This window comes from Anomaloglossus baeobatrachus, chromosome 2 (assembly GCF_048569485.1).
Source record: "Anomaloglossus baeobatrachus isolate aAnoBae1 chromosome 2, aAnoBae1.hap1, whole genome shotgun sequence".
Lineage (NCBI taxonomy): Eukaryota > Metazoa > Chordata > Amphibia > Anura > Aromobatidae > Anomaloglossus > Anomaloglossus baeobatrachus.
This window is the reverse complement of record NC_134354.1, coordinates 295,993,485-296,015,211: the sequence shown is the minus strand read 5'-3', so window position 1 is coordinate 296,015,211 and position 21,727 is coordinate 295,993,485. Positions and strand designations below refer to the sequence as shown.

Genomic DNA, 21,727 nt, shown 5'->3' with positions numbered 1-21,727 from the left:
GAGTGGAGGACCGCCACTACTGCAGCCATGACCTTGGTGAAAACCCGTGGGGCTGTCGCCAGGCCGAACGGCAGTGCCACGAACTGAAGGTGTTCGTCTCCTATGGCGAAGCGCAGGAAGCGCTGATGCTCTGGAGCAATCGGTACGTGGAGATAAGCATCTTTGATATCGATCGATGCAAGGAAATCTCCTTGGGACATTGAGGCGATGACGGAGCGGAGGGATTCCATCCGGAACCGCCTGGTCTTTACGTGTTTGTTGAGCAGTTTTAGGTCCAGGACAGGACGGAAAGACCCGTCCTTCTTTGGAACCACAAACAGGTTGGAGTAAAAACCGTGACCCTGTTGCTGAAGAGGAACGGGGACCACCACTCCTTCTGCCTTCAGAGTGCCCAGCGCCTGCCGAAGAGCATCGGCTCGCTCGGGAGGCGGAGATGTTCTGAAAAATCGAGTCGGAGGACGAGAGCTGAACTCTATCCTGTAACCGTGAGACAGGATGTCTCTCACCCAACGGTCTTTTACCAGTGGCAGCCAAATGTCGGAAAAGCGGGAGAGCCTGCAACCGACCGAGGATGCGGTGTGAGGAGGCCGTAAGTCATGAGGAAGCCGCCTTGGTAGCGGCACCTCCAGCGGTCTTTTTAGGGCGTGACTTAGACCGCCATGGATCGGAGTTCCTATGATCCTTCTGAGGCCTTTTATACGAGGAGAATTGGGACCTGCCCGCACCCCGAAAGGACCGAAACCTCGACTGTCCCCTCCTCTGTTGGGGTAATTTTGGTTTGGCCTGGGGTAAGGATGTTTCCTTTCCCTTGGATTGTTTGATGATCTCATCCAGTCTCTCACCAAACAAACGGTCGCCAGAAAATGGCAAACCGGTTAAGGACTTTTTGGAAGCCGAATCTGCCTTCCATTCCCGTAGCCACAAGGCCCTGCGTATTGTCACCGAATTGTCGGCTGCAACCGCCGTACGGCTCGCAGAGTCCAGGACAGCATTAATAGCGTAGGACGCAAATGCCGACGTTTGAGAAGTTATGGACGCCACTTGCGGCGCAGACGTACGTGTGAGTGCGTCAATTTGCGCTTGACCCGCTGAGATAGCTTGGAGTGCCCATACGGCTGCGAATGCTGGAGCAAAAGACGCGCCGATAGCCTCATAGATGGATTTCAACCAGAGCTCCATCTGTCTGTCAGTGGCATCCTTGAGTGAAGCCCCGTCTTCCACTGCAACTAAGGATCTAGCCGCCAGTCTGGAGATTGGAGGATCCACCTTGGGACACTGAGTCCAGCCCTTGACCACGTCAGGGGGGAAGGGATAACGTGTATCCTTAAGGCGCTTGGAAAAACGCTTATCTGGACAAACTCTGTATTTCTGGACTGCCTCTCTGAAATCGGAGTGATCCAGAAACATACTCGTTGTACGCTTGGGGAACCTGAAACGGAATTTCTCCTGCTGAGAGGCTGACTCCTCCGCTGGAGGAGCCGAGGGAGAAATATCCAGCATTTGATGTATGGACGCGATAAGATCATTCACTATGGCGTCACCATCAGGAGTATCAAGGTTGAGAGCGGCCTCAGGATCAGAATCCTGATCAGCTACCTCCGCTTCATCATACAGAGAGCCATCCCTCTGAGACCCTGAACAATGTGATGAGGTCGAGGGGATTTCCAAGCGAGCTTGCTTAGGCGGTCTGGGACTGCGGTCCGTGTTAGAGACCTCACCCTGGGATCTATGAGACACCCCGGGGGAACATTGTTGTTCCAACTGAGGGGAACCAGGGGGCAGTGATTCCACAGTGCCCATGGTCTGAGATACCGGTCTGGACTGCAAAGCTTCTAGAATCTTAGCCATAGTCTCAGAAAGTCTGTCAGTAAAAACTGCAAACTCCGTCCCTGTCACCTGGACCGTGTTAGCTGGTTGTTCCCCCTGGGCCCCCCTTAGCAGAGGCTCCGGCTGAGTAAGTGCCACAGGGGCCGAGCAGTGCACACAATGAGGGTCAGTGGAACCTGCCGGTAGCGAGGTTGTACATGCGGCGCAGGCAGCATAGTAAGCCTGTGTTTTGGCACCCCTGCTTCTTGTGGGCGCCATGTTGTTGTCTACTTTGAGCCACACAACAGGGTATATAGCCAGAAATCAACTGTGCACCATACAGTGTAAAGTATAGCCTGTAAACATATAAACTATAATTACACTTCTGCACAAGTGGGGCCAGCACCTCAGGTGCTGCTTACCGCCCGCTTAAAGCGGTTGTGTGGCCACCAGAATCCCTGCCTGGGTCCCCCAGAGCTTGTCTCCCCTCTGCAGCGTCAGAGGAGCTGACAGGAATGGCTGCCGGCGTCCTGAGGAGAGGAGGGAGCCGTGGGCGTGACCCAGAAAGTGCGGGAACTGGTGCCCCACTGTGCACAGTGAGGGGGGTGGAGTATGCAAAGCATGCTCCAGCCCTCAGTGCTGCCGTGCTGTACAGCGTCCCGCCCTTCCCCTGACTGGCAGGACTGGGGGCGGGAAGAAACAGAGACTAGGCCCAAAAGCCGGGGACTCGAGTTATAAGCGCGGCCGCCGTATAAGCGCGGCCGGCGCAGAGTCCCCGGCGCACTAACAGTCCCAGCCGCGCCTCAGTAATAACAATGGCAGCGGCGGTCAGCGCGGTAGTCCCCATACACAAACACACTCAGCGACGCTGCAGTGTATAATGGCACAAACGCGGTCAGCGCCGCGGTCCCCGGTGCACTAGCACACCCAGCAATGCTGGAGTGTTGCTGTGCGCGGTCCCCACGGGGACACAGAGTACCTCAAAGTAGCAGGGCCATGTCCCTGAACGATACTCGGCTCCTATCCAGCAGGCTCCTCAGGAGTTGTGGATGAAGCACGGTCTCAGTGCCTGGAGACCGATTAGGATCCCACTTCACCCAGAGCCCTAAGGGGGATGGGGAAGGAAAACAGCATGTGGGCTCCAGCCTCCGTACCCGCAATGGATACCTCAACCTTAACAACACCGCCGACAAGAGTGGGGTGAGAAGGGAGCATGCTGGGGGCCCTATATGGGCCCACTTTTCTTCCATCCGACATAGTCAGCAGCTGCTGCTGACTAATCTGTGGAGCTATGTGTGCAGGTCTGCCTCCTTCGCAAAAAGCAAAAAACTGAGGAGCCCGTGGGAGCACAGGGGGTGTATAGGCAGAAGGGGAGGGGCTTTACACTTTTAGTGTAATACTTTGTGCGGCCTCCGGAGGCATAGCCTATACACCCAATTGTCTGGGTCTCCCAATGGAGCGACAAAGAAATGTAAAATGTTACGGCTCTCAGAAGATGATGATACATGCAAAAATTTATTACACAATGCCCATATTTTTTTTCACGATTTAAAAAGTGTGAAGATTATCCTAGCTGCTAAAGGCACAAAATATAAAATAATTTAACCCCTTAACGACCCTTGACGTACTGGGTACGTCATGGTGACATGGTGCTAAACGACCCATGACGTACCCAGTACGTCATGGCGAAATCGCAGCCCCGGAGAGTGCGATCGGTTCACACTAACCTTAGATTCGGGGAGGAGGGGACTTCTGCCTGACCTCAGGAGGGGTGGTGCCTCCTCCCCGGACCTACGGAGGCTGTGATTGGCTGACGAACACCGCTCAGCCAATCACAGCCACTGTAATGTGTCAGCCATTGAAAATGGCTGAAACATTGAAATCCAGCCCTGATCAGTGCAGCTGTAGCACTGGCCATTGGTTGGAGCTGAGTGATCGGTGCTTCACCCACCCCCAGCTCTGATCGGAGAGATCGGCCTTGTGACCGATCTCTCCAATCACCGTGGATCTGGGGCCTGTGACCACTCCCCTCCGCTTTACTCCGTCGTGGAAGCCAAAGGGAGCGATCCCTGCAAGTGCCCTGGTAAGCCTCTGCCCCCGATCCGCTGCCACTGCCGCCGATCCCCCACCGCCGATCTCCTATCTGCTGCAGCCGCCTCCATCTGCCACCGCTCTCTCCCATGAGCTGCTGCCCGCTCTCTCCCATCCTCATCTGCTGCCCCCTCCACCATCTCCCACCCTGTGCAATCTGCTGCCCGCTGTCGCCATCTCACCTCCGCGATCTTTTGCCCGCTGTCGCCATCTCACCTCCGCGATCTTTTGCCCGCTGTCCGCCATCTCACCTCTGCGATCTCCTGCCCGCTGTCCGCCATGTCACCTCTGTGATCTCCTGCCCGCTGCCCGCCATCTCACCTCCGCGATCTCCTGCCCGCTGTCCACCATCCCACCTTCCCGATCTGCTGCCGGCCCTCCACCATGTCACCTTCCCGATCTGCTGCCGGCCCTCCACCATGTCACCTTCCCGATCTGCTGCCGACCCTCCACCATGTCACCTTCCCGATCTGCTGCCGGCCCTCCACCATCTCACCTTCCGGATCTGCTGCCGGCCCTCCACCATCTCACCTTCCCGATCTGCTGCCGGCCCTCCACCATCTCACCTTCCCGATCTGCTGCCGGCCCTCCACCATCTCACCTTCTCGATCTGCTGCCGGCCCTCCACCATCTCACCTTCTCGATCTGCTGCCGGCCCTCCACCATCTCATTTTCTCGATCTGCTGCCGGCCCTCCGCCATCTCACCTTCCCAATCTGCTGCCCCCTCCCCTATCTCACCCTCCCAGATCTGCTGCCCGCTCTGCCTCATCAGCTGCTGCCCCCCTCCCTGATCTGCTGCTTTCCTCCCTGATCTGCTGCCCCCTCTCTCACCCTCCTTGATCTGCTGCCTGCTCTCTCTCATCCTCTTCATCTGAAGCCCCCTCCCCCACCTCTCACTCTGATCTGCTGCCCGCCCTCTCCCATCCTCCACCGCTCTTCCATCTGCTGCGCCCTCTCCCATCCTCCGCTGCGCCCTTTCCCATCCTTCATCCATCTTTTTTTTCATCCCACCTAGTCCCCCCCTTTTTGCAGCACATCCGTGCGTGCGTCTTGATTTTTTTTCCTGTAAACTAAGAAAGAAATACAAAAACTTAGTTTAGGGCCAGTAAAACTATAGTGTAGTAATCGTCAACTACAGAATTTTTTACTGAATATTGTAAGGGTCAGCCCAGTGCCACACGTGAGAGCGATGCACGAGTCTCACATCGCATCATCCGGCACGGTCGCTCTCTTCCAGACAGGAGTGTGCGGCTGTGCCGAATGATGCGATGCGAGATTCGTGCATCGCTCTCACGTGTGGCACTTGCCATAGTGTCAATTGAAGGCGCTCATTATTTTATTATTTTTTTTTATTACTGACGTCCGTATTTTTTATTTCGCAAAACTATTTTTTTTTGTATGGGGGGGGGGGGGAGGTCTAGTTTCCAAAATGGGGGAGCTCTATTGTTTAGGCACCTCAGGGGGTCTCCAAATGCAACATGGCATCTGCTAATAATGCCAACCAATTTTGATGTCAAATGATGCTCCTTCTCTTCTGAGCCCCGCTGTGTGCTCAAACAATTGATTTCCACCAGATATGAGGTATCTGCGTACTCAGTAGAAATTGCATAATACGTTTTATGGTGCATTTTTTCCTGATACCCTTGTGAAAAAAAAACAATTTTGTGGTAAAAAAAAAAATAAAAAAATTATTTTCACGGCTGAACATTACAAACGTTTGTGAAGCCTCCAGGGGGTTCAAAGTGCTCACTAAACGGCTAGATAAATTCCATAAGGGGTCTAGTTTCCAAAATGGGGTCAATTGTGGGGGAGCTCCAGGAGAAAATGGACAATACATTTTATGGTGCATTTTTTCCTGATACCCTTGTGGAAAAAAAAAAAGCTACCTAGTTGAAGCAACAGTTTTGTGGTAAATTTGTTTTTTCTTTTCACAGCTCAACGTTATAAACTTCTGTGAAGCCCCCAGGGGTTCAAAGTGCACATCAAACATCTAGAAAAATTATTTGAGGGCTCTAGTTTCCAAAATGGGGTCACTTGTGGGGGAGCTCCATTGTTTAGGCACCTCAGGGGGTCTTCAAACCCGACATGGCGACCGCTAATGAGTGCAGCTAATTTTGCACTGAAAAATTCAAATGGCGCTCCTTGCCGGAGTCCTGACGTGTGCCCAAACATTTGATTTCCACCACATATGAGGTATCTGCGTACTCAGGAGAAAATGCACGATACATTTTATGAGGCATTTTTCCTGATACCCTTGTGAAAATGCTACATTTTATGGCTAAAGTAACATTTTTGTGTAAAAAAGTAACATTTTCATTTTTTCCTTCCACATTGCTTTGTGTCCTGTGAAGCACCTAAAGGGTTAATAAACTTCTTGGATGAGGTTTTGAGCAGTGTGAGGGGGTGCAGATTTTAGAATGGGGTCACTTTTGGGTATTTTCTGTCACCTAGGTTTCTCAAATCACTCCAAATGTGATATAGTACCTAAAAAAGTTTTTTTTTGTAAATTGTGTTTGAAAAATGAGAAATTGCTGATGAACTTTGAACCCTTCTAACTTCCTAACGGAAAAAAAAAATTTTGTTTCAAAAATTGCGCTGGTGTAAAGCAGACATGTGGGAAATGTTATTTAGTAAGTATTTTGTGTGACATATCTCTCAGATTTATGGGCATAAAATTTCAAATTTTGAAAATTGCGAAATTTTCAAAATTTTCGCCAAATTTACGAAATTTTAACAAATAAACGCAAAACATATCATCCTAAATTTACCACTGACATGAAGTACAATATGACACGAAAAAACAATGAGTATCGCCAGGATCCGTTGAAACGTTCCAGAGTTATAACCTGTCAAAGAGACACTGGTAAAAATTGCAAAAAATGGCCGGGTCTTTAAGGTGAAAACAGGCTGGGGGCTGAAGGGGTTAAAAAAAATCCTGACGTTGAAAGTTTAAGTGTTCACTGTGTATCATGTTAATTTTAGGTTTCATTCGCAAGTCAGTTTTTATTGGATCACTTTTTTTAATGGGTAGAATATGGACATAATAGTTCAGTTATTCTATTCATAGTTAATAGAAGCCTTAAAAAAAACAAAAACAAAAAAACAAACCCAGAGCAAAACACTTTTCTTTTCATTCAAGAAAAAGGGACTACACAGGGATTATAAAAATGGTCATATAGCCCAAAAGGTAGATCCTGCACAAAATAAAAAGCTGTGAATGAGTCCTTATTCAGTAAGTCAGTACTATTATGTTAATATACAATTTGTATATATGTTTTTACGCTTACTGGTTTTGCACAACACAACATTTTTTGTGACAGCCATTTTATTTCATTTTTTAGTTGCTGCTGTGACTGTATGAGACCTTATTTTTGGCTGAACGAGACATTTTGCATTAGTACCATTTAGGGGAAGATATGACTGACAATTTTGGCATTATTTAGTGGTATGGGATAAAAACACTGTAAATCGGACTGAGGAAAAAATAAAAATTGCTGCAATTGTCTGCAAGTCTTGGCTCACTTGCACCCATACAAAGTCTATAAGAGTGTGTGTGTGTGTGTGTGTGTGTGCGCGCGCGAGAAACATTGGAATGTACTCAGATGACATCAAAGTGCACTGGAGAAGATGGAGAGATTAATCTCTCTCCCTCTCCTCCGCACCTGTGATCCGATTGCAAAGTCGCATGACAATCGTCTCACGCTTGCAGCAGAGCCTGAGCCGAGGGTCATTAGCATATTGAATCTGATGCCACAGGATAATGTGAGCGAGGCCTTAGTTGTAGAGTTCAGGATATTATGGATGCAGATATGCCAAAATATATCTACCAGTAATGAATGAGCACTAAAGATGAACAAACCATTAGAGGTTCGGTTCGCTGGCAGCAAACGAACCGAACCTCCACATGTCCGAACCTTGCCTGAAGAGGTTCAAAAACACTGACTGGCAGTTTGAGTCTCCACCCACAAACAGCTAGCTATAAGCAGATCACTTCTGGGGGAGCGTGGGCTGACATTTAAAATTTTTTTTTTTGGGGGTTGCACACCACATGTGATCACATTGTTGTTGTTAACCCCAGTGCGAGCCGTTCAAACACTGCAAGCGGCTCGCACAGGTCTGAGCACCAAATGTAACTGAAAACAGAGTTGCTTGTGCGAGTTACGTTTGCACGTAAAGCATTCCAACTTCGAACCCCGAACCCTGTTTTTTAAGTTGTTCGGTTCTAAAACCAACTTTAGGTTTGCTCACCTCTAGTGAGCACTACCATGCTTGGTCAGGTACTCAAAATTCAAAACGAGCTGCTCTGTCCCACGGACGGGCTTGACTCGTGTACTAAGTATAATGGAAGTCAATGAGAAGCTCGAGCATTTTTCCTGATGATCTTCCGGAAACATGCTGGAATTTTTCTGTAGTCGAGCCTGTCTGAGCTGCTCGTTTTGAGTGCAGAGCACCTGAGCATGGTAGTGCTTGCTCTTCAGTAATATCTACACTTTTTAGGTGTATTTGTTTTTATGATAAAGCATATATATATAAAATATATATATATAAAAAAAAAATGAAAACGTCACTATTTTTTTTTATACTAAAACACTTAATTTTTTGATTACCTTGATTGATTTGATTGATTTTGATATACATACATATATACATACACACACACACACACACACACACACACACACATATATATACATACATATATATATATATATTATATTTGTCTGTCAAAATTTTACTGACAGGAAGCCTATTGGAACAATACAAACAGCCAGTTCTGCTGAATAATGTTTGGCTAGCAGCTAACTCTCCCAACTTCTCCATATAGAGGAGTGCTCGTGTTCTCCATAAGACAAACGCCATCAGAGTCCTTTGGCTCTAGATTTTCTTGCTGAGAACAAAAGGGTCAGGAGACCAATATCAGACATGCTATATCCTTATCTAAACAGATGATGTTGGGGGGGGGAGGTTGCAATACAGATTATACTGCTGGCAGATTGTATTTTGCCAATTCAGAAATGCTGCAATCACTTACATGTAATCTGTCACCAGGTTTGTTATGTAAGCTCAGAGCAGCATGCGATAAAGATATGTATCACTTTCTGGGCTACTTGATGTGGTATTGTTAAAATCACTTATCTTCTGCAGATCTTGTACTATACAGAATATGGAGCTTTGTATAACCCCACCCACACCACTGATTGACAACTTCCTGTCCACACTGTAAATTGGCAGAAAGCTGCTAATCAATGACTACATGGCACAAGACAACTAGTCCTTTAGTGATAATCTCCTGCTGCTAAAACACTTATTTTATAAAAACAACAACACAGTCTATTAAGTGACACATCCATAGAATCAGGGTCTCTACATTTACACAATGCAGCTCTCAGATTAAATAGCAAAAACCTGCTGCCAGGTTTCCTTTACATAGCTCCAAATGAGACTGTATCCAATAAGGATTATAGTCTTGTACAAACCTCTAAGTTTTATGCAATATAGATTTCCAGTTAGTTTAGTGACATCAACACTTCCAGTTCAATTTCTGTTAAATGTGCATATCCTATATGGGAAAAAGTTATATATTTTTAGCTCCCTATAACAAAACAATTGTAAGTCTTCTTTTGTACCTTCAGTAATTCCAGCACAAGAAACCTCTCCAGCCCGAATGTAGAATGCCATCTTTAATGATGATATATGGCTGTTCTTTTCAATAGCTCAACTGAGAGGAGGTGTAGGGGGTCAAACATGTGACAGTGTTAGGATGGGTATCAACAATCGAATTATAAACCGTGTCAATCTGAGTTAATGCAAAGCTATAATCCTCTTTAACAAGAGATCAAATCAGTGCCATGAGTTATGTTCAGTCTGTAATCAGATAAGAAACAGAGCAAGCCTCTAATAAAAGAGTAATGAGAGGCCTTAATGATGCTGTTAAAAGGTATCCCAAGTTAAAATATTGCTCTTGTTCTAACCGATTAAATCATTGTTGCATATTTGCAATCTTGTCTTACCTGTCAGACTAACCTGTGACTTCAGAAGATAACACTGCTTGAGGCTTCAGCAAATTTAACCTGTTAATTCTAGAAAAGTAGAATGTGGCCAAAACATAGTTGCTGATTTATGGAATTAACAGGTTATATTTTTTTGTTTTCTATAACTATACAGGACTTGAGGCCATCGCCAATTCCATAAGGGGCAATATTTTCCAAAAACTCAGAAAGCATAGACTTGTTCACAAGGACATATTTGTGACCATTGTGTTTGGGGTTTTTTCAGTCAAAATCAGCAAATTCAGAAACAGGAAGACTTGGAAGTTGGAACACACTTCTGTTTTAATTGAAATTTAGAGATGCTCACATGTAACAAATGGATCGACTCTGGATTACTTTCATTACTAAGTACAGATGTCCAATTTAATTTTCCCCTCACTAGGAAAGACACGACAGCCATATGTTCTTGTTAGGCTATGTTCACACAGCATTTTTGCTAGCAAATCCTAATCTGTTGACAGAAAAAAACAAACTGCATTTTTTTGCTGCATTTTGGTGTGTAATTTGTCTACACTACATGTTTAAAGTTACTTTCATTCACCAAAAAAGCAGCAAAAAAAAAGACGCAGCTGCATTTTGTCATAGCCATTGCTTTCAATGCTGAAAAAGCATCAAAAATGCAGAAAGAATGGACATGCTGCTTCCTGCAAAAACAAAGCAGTTTCCCATTTCAGTCAGGGAAAAAAAGCAAGTGTGTGCATGCGATTTCTGGAATCTCATAGGTTTTGCTGGTACTGTAAAAAGCAACTTATTAGCATATGTTTGCAAAAAACAATGAAAAACATGCAAAAAACACAAAACTGATAAAAAAAATGGTGTTTACACAACTTTTGTTTTTTATTCTACAACGGATCAGTTCTAAAGGAGGATTACTGGCCATGTGAACTTAGCCTTAGTTAATAGGTTAAAATCTATATACAAGGAAAACCTTATGTGTAAAAGGAAATTTCCAGGCATAAATAGAAATTAATAAATATCCATTTATGTAATTTGAAGACAGAACTACAAAGACAGGATAAAATAAATAAATGTTAACATGTAGCATAAAGCTGTAAACACTGACTAGTAATCTTCTATGAGCGCTACAATGAAACAAGTGTTAAAATTACACATGACTGGCGCTGCTTGTAAATTACTTTAATACTGGACTAAAGTGCTGTATTTCATAAAAACTTCCTGTTCCCTTAAGTATTGATCTTGGTCCAAAAATACAACTTGGGATAAATCCAGATACATTACAACAAAGGAGCTGGAGAGAAATTAACTTGGATAATGCTGACAGCTGCAATAAGCATTTGTACAGGACTGGAAATTGGAATCATTTAGGGATGTAGAGGCTTGATGGACGGAGCTAAGGACATACTGCAGTATAATAGAGTTATGTCTTGACAAGGAGAAAGAAAAAGCACTTGCACAACTGATCTAAAGCTTTTCTTTCCCTAACATAGATGCTACATAATTTTTAGTGACCAAGCCTGAAAGCCATCATCCTTGTTGAGAATAGCCCTAATATAATTTGCCATATATATGGTCTGGTCTCATACTGCAATGCAGATGGTTTGGCGACTGATTGTTGCCCCCTCTCTCCAGATTTTACCCTTGAACTGCTCCAGTGTCAGAACTCTTATCTATATTTTCTATATTGGGACCTCTTTATTGCATGTATTACATTTCTTCATATTCATGGCGTTTGAGAAATTGGGGAATGTGCTATATTCATAGAGGACATTGCAGTTGGGGAAATTCTACAGACTATTCATTCGGTTTGCATATTTCAACCTTGTCTTTTTGCCTTGATGTTTAATAAAAATGTAAAAAAAAATGTTTTTCACAAAAATGATGTGAACAATTTTTTTTTATCAATACCTCCTGACCGTTATAGGGAGAACTGCAGTATTAGAACAAAAAAGATAAATCTGTCAATCACAAATAGGGGGTGGTGGAATGGTCTTCTAACCAATGCTCATCATGAAAACATGAATATATTGAATTTCTAACTGATGATTGGAAGAAAGCACAGAGCAGCGCTGCAGAATCATTCTGACATCGGAAGTACACTTTGTACATTCTAGAAGTAATGCGTGGTGAGACTAGGCATCATTTCCAGCCAACTGATTCCTTTTAATTACATTTTCTGCATGCATTAGCATACCAAATTTATATTATTGGAATGCCATGCAGACTTTGTTTTTTTTTCCAGAAAAATTTACTTGCAGGCTCTGTTTGTTAAACGAAGGGAAAAAAAAAAAACAAATTTAGTTACCATCCTCAAATCCAGCGGTGTATCTTCAGCTGCAGCCTGTTTAGCTGCATGACTGACGTCTGCCAGAGCCTATGCACAATCACTGTAGTAGTGACAGACAACGCTGGATTTAGAGGGTAAGTAAAGCGAATTTCATGGTTTTTCCTTTTTATTTTGTTAAGCAAACTGAGCAGCCCGGAAAAAAAAAAAAAAAGTTTTCTGAAAAGGGACAGCCCCCATTACACTTACTTTAGATTGTTTAGTTATAATTACTAGACTGTGACTAGTTACACTTTTGCTTCATAAAATGTTAGGACAAAGCCATGATAATAGAAAAATGGGCCAATCAAGAAGTTCTGAAAATGCCACCCAATACAGTGATTAGGCAGCTTAATATAGACAAAAAAAATGTGATAAAAACATAGTAAAACAAAAATAAAAAAAAACAAAAACAAACAGTCTTGACTGCTCTGGTGAGCATGATTAATTTACATGGTGTCACCAAACTATAGCAATGCACTCTAAGGCTGCTTTCACACATCCGGTTTTTGCTGATCGGCACAATACGGCGCTTTGCAGAAAAAACGCAACCGTTTTTTTTGCCGCCGGTTGCATTTTTTTTTCTGCATAGACTTGCATTAGCGTCGTATGGTGCCGCATGGCCTTGCGTTGCGTCAAGTTTTTTAGCCCATGCGGCGGCTGGATGGAACGTTGCCTGGCACGTTTTTTGTGCGGCGAAAAAACTGCATCGTGCCGAATCCGGCGCAATTTACAATGCAAGCCTATGGACGCCAGATGCAGCGTCCTGTGGCAAAAACCGCATCCGGCCGCCGGATGTGTTTTTTTGCTCTGCGCATGCTCAGTATTAAGCCGCATCCGTCAAAAAACGGACGGGCCGCATAGAAAAACTTATGCAACAGATTCGTTTTTTTCGCCGCATCCGTTGCATAGGTTTTTGAGCCGGATTGAGCCGCACTGCAAAAACCGGATGTGTGAAAGCAGCCTAAGTGAGCCTCATATCAGCATGCTTCTTATAGAGTGTAAATGAATTACATTGGTGTTGTAGTTATAGAACCTTGGTATAGCACGAAAAATAAAGCTTCTTAACTTTCAGGCCCAAGAACATATTATAGTATAAGATTATTGGAACAATAAGTAAAAATAATTTTGTATACAAATAAATAGCAAATTAAAATGCCTGCAGTGGATGACTTTATAGCCTTGGTAAGGATTGTTTGTGTGCAAAAAAAAAAATAGAGGCACTGAAAATACCAGGGATGAACGACTGAGCTGGACGCCTATTTTTACATTTGCTCTTTGTACAGAATGCCCGATAAGTGCTGAGATATGGCTTCACAGGCCAACACTCCCTCTAATTGTAGAATACAGTTAAATGACATCTTACATGTAATATATATATCTCACACACAATGTTTTATAAATGACCATGTATATCCTTATGGTGCTATGGACAGGACGGGGCTGTATAAAATGTTTGCCCAGTGAATGCACTCTTCCACTCTTATCTTTTTAATTTCCATCTCCAATGCCTCTGTGAGAGCTGTCACGTTAGCGAGAGCTGTGTCGCCCGGACGGTATAATGATTGTACCTTCCGGGTGAGTGAGAAGGCTGCATGCAGCTATAAAGAACAGGGATCATTAGCACCTCCGTTACTCTCCGTACTGCAGTGGAACGTTGGCGCTCAGTTATGCTGACGACGCTGGATGAGGCATTGCCCCATTTATGGTAAACAACAAAAATCATCCAAAAGAATGAGCTGCTCTAACGAAGCAACAGATAAAACATTGTCACTCAACTGTGTGGTGGGAAATCAAATGCTCTCTTTAAACCACAGGCAGCAGAAATGCAAACGTATGGACGGTATGCTGGTCTCTACTTACCAATAAGGATTATGCATTCTTATACCATAGCACAGGTCAGAGAAATCAGATATAAATTGTTGGCTATGTTCAGTTACATGGCCAGAGTGAGTTCCTCTTGCATAACTACAGGTTATTATCATAAATAATAATAATAATAATAATAATAATAATAATAATAATAATAATAATAATAATAGAAATGTAAAAATAAGGGGAAAAAAAAAGGAAAAACTTAAAGGTGCATGTTATTGTTATTTAAACAGTTTTGTAATGGAAACTTAAAGGTCTCATCAAGATATAGACAAAAGGAGAAAGCATACATCCTGAAAACATGTAGTGTACCCCTCGGAGGAGGAGGAGATCAAAGTAATCCAGAAGTAAACAAGCATTCACAGATTCGCCGTTCCAGGCCAAAACACCTCTGCAGACACGCAGTGAAATTCAGAAACATACAAGCACATGGATGTGAACAAAGGGGGATTCTGACCTTTTTGCAATCCGCTTAGTGTCATGTAAGGGGTTACGTGGAAAAGATTTAATAACAAGTATTTTAGTTATAGCAAAAGGGAATATAATTCCAGCTTATTTCATGGGAAACTGTCACCAGGTTTTTGGTATGTAAGAACAATAAAATGCTGATTCCAGGGCTGGATGATTTCCTCAGTACACACAACATTGTCAGTTATAAATGACTTGGTGACAAAATGTATAATTGGTGGAGGAAGGTTGAACTAGATGGACCTAGGTCTTTTTTCAACCTATGTAACTATGTCTTACTGGGCTGCTTGCTCTGTCTCTACATCATTAAATAGCAAAAATATGCTGACAGAGTCCCTTTAATATTTGCAGAAAATACTTATTAAAATAAAACCTACAATAGAATAGAAATATGGTAAAAAAAATGGTATATACATCAGCAACAAAAATCAGGAAGATCGCATAACAAAAATTAATTGTTTGGAAGCCAAGTGAACATCCCCTCACCAGTATCCCTCTGGAATGAATGACACAAAGGCTAGATCCCCAGATTACCCATAGTATCTGGAGGTGTGAGCAGCAGAAACGGAAGCTACAGACCAGGCTATGTTCTTCTGACAGATGTGCAAACACTGAACAGTTTGATTACATCAACATGGACAAGAAACAGTTAATCTATATCTATCTAAAATTAATTCATTTCGAATGAAAATTTCTATAAGTTTTATGAAAAAATTATTTTGTCAGATTTCTAGATGGTTTTAGGTTACGGTAAACTTGGAGAGATGTATGTACTTTATACTATTATATGAATATCAGCTGTGCAAGACCAAAGCAGTGTACAGACAATGTCTTTCTATGACAGTGGTGACAAATGCTGAACTGATAAGGAAAAAACAGGATACCAGAATGAAGAACAAGTCAATGTCATGCTGTCATGGAGCCATTTGATAAACATTATTAGCCTATTACTCACCTGGCCTCATCATTCATTGTGCTGTGGCCAATAGGAGCCATGAAGCTCACCAACTTGCTATGAACATGATACCTGCATAAAGAAACACAAGCAGCAGCGTTAAAACATGCATTGCAGGAATCAAATCATTTTGTTAATGTTTGCATGACAAAAAGCTTACAATATATTTATGGTCAGCTGTGTAAGAAAAATCATGCAAATGTACAGCAGGTGAAATCTGTATTAAAACACCAATTTTCTAAGTAAATATATTTCTAAAGGTGCTGTTGACATGAATTTCTCACCAGATATTGGTACCAACCCATCAAATCCACACAGGCAAAAAAATCAAACCATAGATGTCCATAAATTTAGTGATGTGTAACAATGAAAAGTGACACAGGGAAAAAGTATTAAACACACTTTCTGAAATTTAATACTTAAAGGGACCCTGTCAGGTCCAAAAAGAGAACCAAACTCCGAGGTCAAAAGCACTGAGCCGAAATACAGCATCACGTGGTGATGCCAGCGGAGAAGTGAGTGAGATCATCCTCTGACGCTGTGCATTCATTAGTATGTTAGCACGCCAACAGGGGTGTACTAACATGCTAATAGTCCGACTAGCCAGGGGAACTAACGCCCGGGGGTCTAGTCCCCGCGCTCTTTAGCATATGATATAAGATCTTTAGAAATACTTTTTCTAATGATCTCTTTATCTATGCCAGTGTATACAGGGACAATTAGGCAGGGATTAGCAATATACACCCACAACTGCTCGTGGTTCTGGGTGCATATTGGGCCTGACAGGTTCACTTTAATACAAGTACCTCTGTTGGTGATGACAGCTTCACGATGGCTCCTGTAGGGAGAAACAAGTCACATCTATTACTCAAGTGTTGTTTAGGTCCATTCTTCCACGCAAACACTCTTCAAATCCTGAAGGTTCCATGGGCTCCTTCTATGAACTCTGATCTTTAGTACTTTCCATAAATGTTCTATTGGATTCAGGTCAGATGAATAGCTGGGCCATTCTAGCAGCTTTATTTTCTCTCTAACACCAATTGAGAGTTTCCTTGGCTGTGTGTTTGGGAGCATTATCTTTCTGAAATGTCCACCCTCCTTTCATCTTCATCATCCTGGTAGATTGCAATATGAAGTTTGCTACTGTCATATGCTGAAAAACAGCCCCACACCATGATTTTCTCACCTCCAAACTACAATGCTGGTATAGTGATTTTGGGGCGATATGAAATGCCTTCTGGCCTCCAAACATGGGATGTATTATGGCATCTAAAAAGTTCAATTTTGGTTGCAGCTGACCAGACTATATGTTTCCAGTATTTCACAAACTTATCTGAATGTAATTGAGCTAACTTAGCATGTTCAAGCACATTTATTTTGTTCAGCAATGGAGTCTTCTCTGGTGAGTGTGCATCTAGACCATGGAGGTTTAGCGCATTACTAATTGTTTTCTTTGAAATTATTGTGCCCGTTGATACACAGTCTTTCTGGACATCTACACAGGTGGGCCTTGGCTCTTGGTCTTTTCTGATAATTCTTCCCAATCCTTTGTCTGAAAGCACCTGGTTGTGGCCGGTTTATGGTAAAATTATGTTTGACTTACTGATTATTGTCCCAGCAGTGCTCACTGGAGCCTTCAGTAGTTTAGAAATTCTTCTGTAACCAATGCCATCAGTATGTTTTACAACAATTAGGTTGTAAAGATCTTGAGAAAGCTCACTGGTTTTCACCAATCATGAGACGTTTCTTGTGTGGCACCATGGTAATGAGACACCTTTTTATAGGCCATCAGTTCAACCAGCTGATATTTTTCACCAAGTGGCAGGATTGCTTTCTAATTACTGATATATATTTCAGCTGGGGAAGAGCTGGCTGATGCAGTAGAATTACCTTATGCCTTGTTGCAGTGCTCAGTTTTGCCATGGTGTATACAAGCATCCATAGGAGTAGAAAGTCCACGGCACATCCAGTAAGTTTCACAAAAGTGCTTTATTTTACTTCCATGTGTGCATTAAAAGAGCGGGCAGAGAACTGGGTGCAGGTCTCTAAAGGACGACGACCGTTTCTTAACCCTTGGTACTTCAACGGGACCTGTCGAAGTACCAAGAGGTACGAAATGGCCGTCGTCCTTTAGAGACCTGCACCGATTCTCTGCCTGCTCTTTTAATGCACACATGGAAGTAAAATAAAGCACTTTTGGGAAACTTACTGGATGTGCCGTGGATTTTCTACTCCTATGGATGCTTGTAAACTTCATCTGCCTCCTTTCCACGTGCACCGGAGACCCACTTAACACTAGAAGTCCCAGAGAGGGGTCATTTAACATTTCTACCTTTGGAACCCAGAGACGGGTCGAATGACCTGAAGAATTTTAACTAACATCCTATAATCACCTTCTTTTGTTCTGTAATTAATGCCATTACTGTCGCACCACAGGAGGTTGTTGTTTTCCATTGAGTTTAGCCATTTAGTTTCTAGTTCGTCCTATTAAGTTTATTGTATGTCATTTGACCCACTTTCGGGACTTCAGGGGGGATCTTGACATTTCTGGGACTACTAGTGTTAACGGAAGGAACTGACCAGCTCACTCCTCCTTGGCATCGCAAAGCGCTCATCAAGGTAGTGCAGAACCTCATTCTTGTTTGTTGATTTGCCATGATGCATGCATGACCTGTGACAGTCTTACCTTTGTAGCAGAATTTGGTAGTTTGGTTTGAGTTAACTGAATAAAAAAAAAAAAAACCCCAAAGACATTTTTAAGGGCTTTGACCAAAACCAAACTCTTTCGAAGAAATCTTAACTTGGCTAGACATTATTACGTTTTCTTTTGTCTTTTATGTTTGGCGTTGCTGAACTCATCAGAACTTTCTTTTACATCAGGGGTGGGGAACCTCTGGCATGCGGCCCGCCATGTCCTTTTCTGCAGCCCCTGGACAGATTCTCGGTGGTGGCAATGCTTTGGCCGCCGGCCCTTTAAATCCCCACATGCGCTGCTTGTACGCACCTATGGGCTTTCTCTCTGGCAGGTGCCAGCGTGCTCAGGACTTTGTGGGTGGGTTTAGCGCTCTGCGCTTCCGTCCCACAGCAGCTTCAGTGCTTCTAGCATTGTGTGGCCGCTCTCCAGGGCCGTGTGCCTCCCGCTTTCCGACGCCGTGTGCCGCCCGCTTTCCTGCGCCGTGTGCCGCCCGCTTTCCTGCGCCGTGTGCCCGCTCCCCCCCTTCTCCGGTGCAACGTGCTCCATCCATCCAGTGCTGTGTGCAGCCCCCAGTGATGTGCATCACCCTCAATGTTGTGTTCCCTCCAGTACTGTATACCACTTCCAGTGCTGTGTACCCCTTAGTGATATCTGTGCTCTGCAAGTGCTGTCCGTGCCCCCCAGTCTCCTCCTAGTGATGCCTGTGCCTCCCTTAGTGGTGCCTGTGCCACCCCCTTCGTGGTGCCTGTGCCACCCCCTTCGTGGTGCCTGTGCCACCCCCTTCGTGGTGCCTGTGCCACCCCCTTCGTGGTGCCTGTGCCACCCCCTTCGTGGTGCCTGTGCCACCCCCTTCGTGGTGCCTGTGCCACCCCCTTCGTGGTGCCTGTGCCCCCCCTTAGTGATGCCGCCTGTGCCTCTCCTTAGTGATTCCTGTGCCCCCCTTAGTGATGCCTGAGGCTGTCCAGTACGGTCTGTGCCCACCTAGTGAGGTCTGTGCCCACCTAGTGAGGTCTGTGCCGCCCTGCAATGCATCCAAGTGATCTAGTAATGTCTGTTCCCCAGCCCCTCCAGTCATGTACATGCCCCCAGTGTTTCCTGTTTTGTGTATGACACTGGGGGCATATACATCACACGCTGGGGCATATACATCACACTGTAGATGCTGGAGCCATACATATCACAGGAGAGACTGTGGGTGGGTGTATATATATATATATATATATATATATATCTCAATCACAGGAGGGGCTGGGGGCATATATATATATCACAGGAAGGGCTGGGAGCATATACCTCACAGGAGGGGCTGGGAGCATATACATCACAGTAGGGTCTGGAAGCACATACATCACACACCCCTCCTGTGATGAATGTGCCCCCAGTGTCTCCTGTGATGTAGGTGTCTCCTGTGTAGAGTATATACAGCAGTTTCAGCGTCTCCTATGTGATGTATATACAGCAGTTCCAGCGTCTCCTATGTGATGTATATACAGCAGTCCCAGCGTCTCCTATGTTATACATATGCCAACAGCCTCTTCAGTCATGTATGTGTCTCCTGTGATTTATATACACCAGGCCCTGCGTCTGTTATGTGATGTATATGGTCTACCAATCTCATTATCACAAAGAGTTGACTGCGCTCTAGACCGACAGAAACCTGGAAAAGCAGTTGTGAGAAGCAGCATAAGTACTGCCGAACATCACAGCCGCACCAAACAGAAGCAGCTCCGGCCGCCACAATAGGGGTGAGTTAATTAACTGTTTGACCTAATATAGCCGGTTCATTTTCACATTGACAATTTTATGCAGCCTCCGAAGATTGGCAGAAATTTCCAAATGGCCCCAGGCAAAAAAAAGGTTCTCCACCCCTGTTTTAAACAATGAGCTAAATTGTTGATCTGGTCTCTTCTAAAATTTAAGGTAATAGGTTTCATTTTTCAGGTTATTGTGGCATCATTCTTCTTCCTTGCACACCGCTTTTGATTACTTATTGTAAGTTTCCATGAAAATGTTCATCATTGGAAATCAACTACAGACCCTTCAAAAGGAAATGGAGTAAGATCAACCCCCCTAAACTGCATATACAGGCATGCAGATGTATCTATGTATGTATGCTTGAAAGGTATATAAATCGACTCCTTTATAGATCTTTTACCAGTTGCTGCACTCCAGAGTAATTAGCATTTTAAATCCTATGCAAATGAATTAATGGGAATGTTCTACAATATTATTATTGATAACAAAAAAAACCAAAAACCTCCAAATAGAACATAGCAAGTGTACAGCAGCATTCTGTAAGTGCTACGATATATGCAAACATAGAATACATGACAGTTTAACTGCATAAATGCTATAAGGAATATACTTTAGAAAAATGAAGGTACTGAGCGTACAAACTGGTCAATTCATGTGTGCCCATCAACTGCGGCAAAGTGACCTTTCTTTGATCGGACCCTATTCAATTTCATGCCTCTCCTTGACAAAAAGTGTACAAATATATGGGCAGATAGGATCGAACATTAATTAAAACCACCCTGTAGCTGATGGGAGGAGAGCATAGTCAGAATAGGAGACGGTCTACACCTCCAATACGTACTGAAAAAAACTCCCCAAAAACAGCATCTCCAAATAGAAAGAACATAGCAAGTGTAGTGTAAACAGGTGCCAGCTGCTATAACTACACGAAACACAAGATCAAAACCAGTAGAAGGAAAAAGCGGCACTGTCCACAGCCCATGCAGAAAATCCAATTAATTTTAACGTGTGCATCAAAACTGCGGGGAAAAGACCGGGTGCAGCCGCTCAGAGGACGACTGCCGTTTTGTGCTTGTTTGCGCTTCAACAAGATTCGTTGCTACCATGGCAACCGTTGGCTCCCTGTGATCATGTCAAGGGGCCTCCGATTGGCTGCGATTTCCCCGCCGTGGCAATTTAAATAGCGCTGTCAGGAGTTGACAGGTGCAGGTGGATCGCGGATCCTCCTGGACCTGTAAGCCACATGCCTGCTGTTCAAATCAGAAGACGTGCAGGGATCGCCACCGGCTCACTGCTGCAGCTGGCGATTACGCCTTCATGACTTAAAACGCATCGGTACGTCCTCGGTCGTGAAAAGGTTAATGGATTCACAGTATTTTGAGGGTGCCGATTTAAAAAAACAAAACACATTACTATTGTTTAATTAATTGAAGTTTTTGAGATAATTGACATCCATGAAAATAATACATTTTAACAGTGTATAAGGTAATCAAATATCCCAGATAATAATTTTGTATTTCAATTTGCAGTCCTACAATGCTATAAAAGCAAACTTTTTAAAGCCATAATTCTACTGTGAATTTGCTGAGGAAAGGAGTTGGCTATAGTAAAACTTAGTCAGCCCGGGCTTGGTTTGTACCCAAAAAATTCTGTCTTGAGTTAATAAATACATGTAAAAATTATGACTTCATCAAGAAGAGCATCAACAAACCTGATATATTCTGCTACATCTGAGGAGAATGTAAGGTTG

The 21,727-nt window shown here is 43.9% G+C and overlaps 1 protein-coding gene across 1 annotated transcript in view; it reads right to left on the bottom strand.

The window, feature by feature from the left end:
• AATF (apoptosis antagonizing transcription factor) overlaps positions 1–21,727 on the bottom strand; it is a 182,652-nt gene that overhangs the window by 25,806 nt on the left and 135,119 nt on the right. Inside the window, exon 11 of the mRNA XM_075335852.1 lies at positions 15,528–15,599. Coding sequence (XP_075191967.1) covers positions 15,528–15,599 — 72 coding nt within the window. The remainder of the gene's footprint in view (positions 1–15,527; positions 15,600–21,727) is intronic.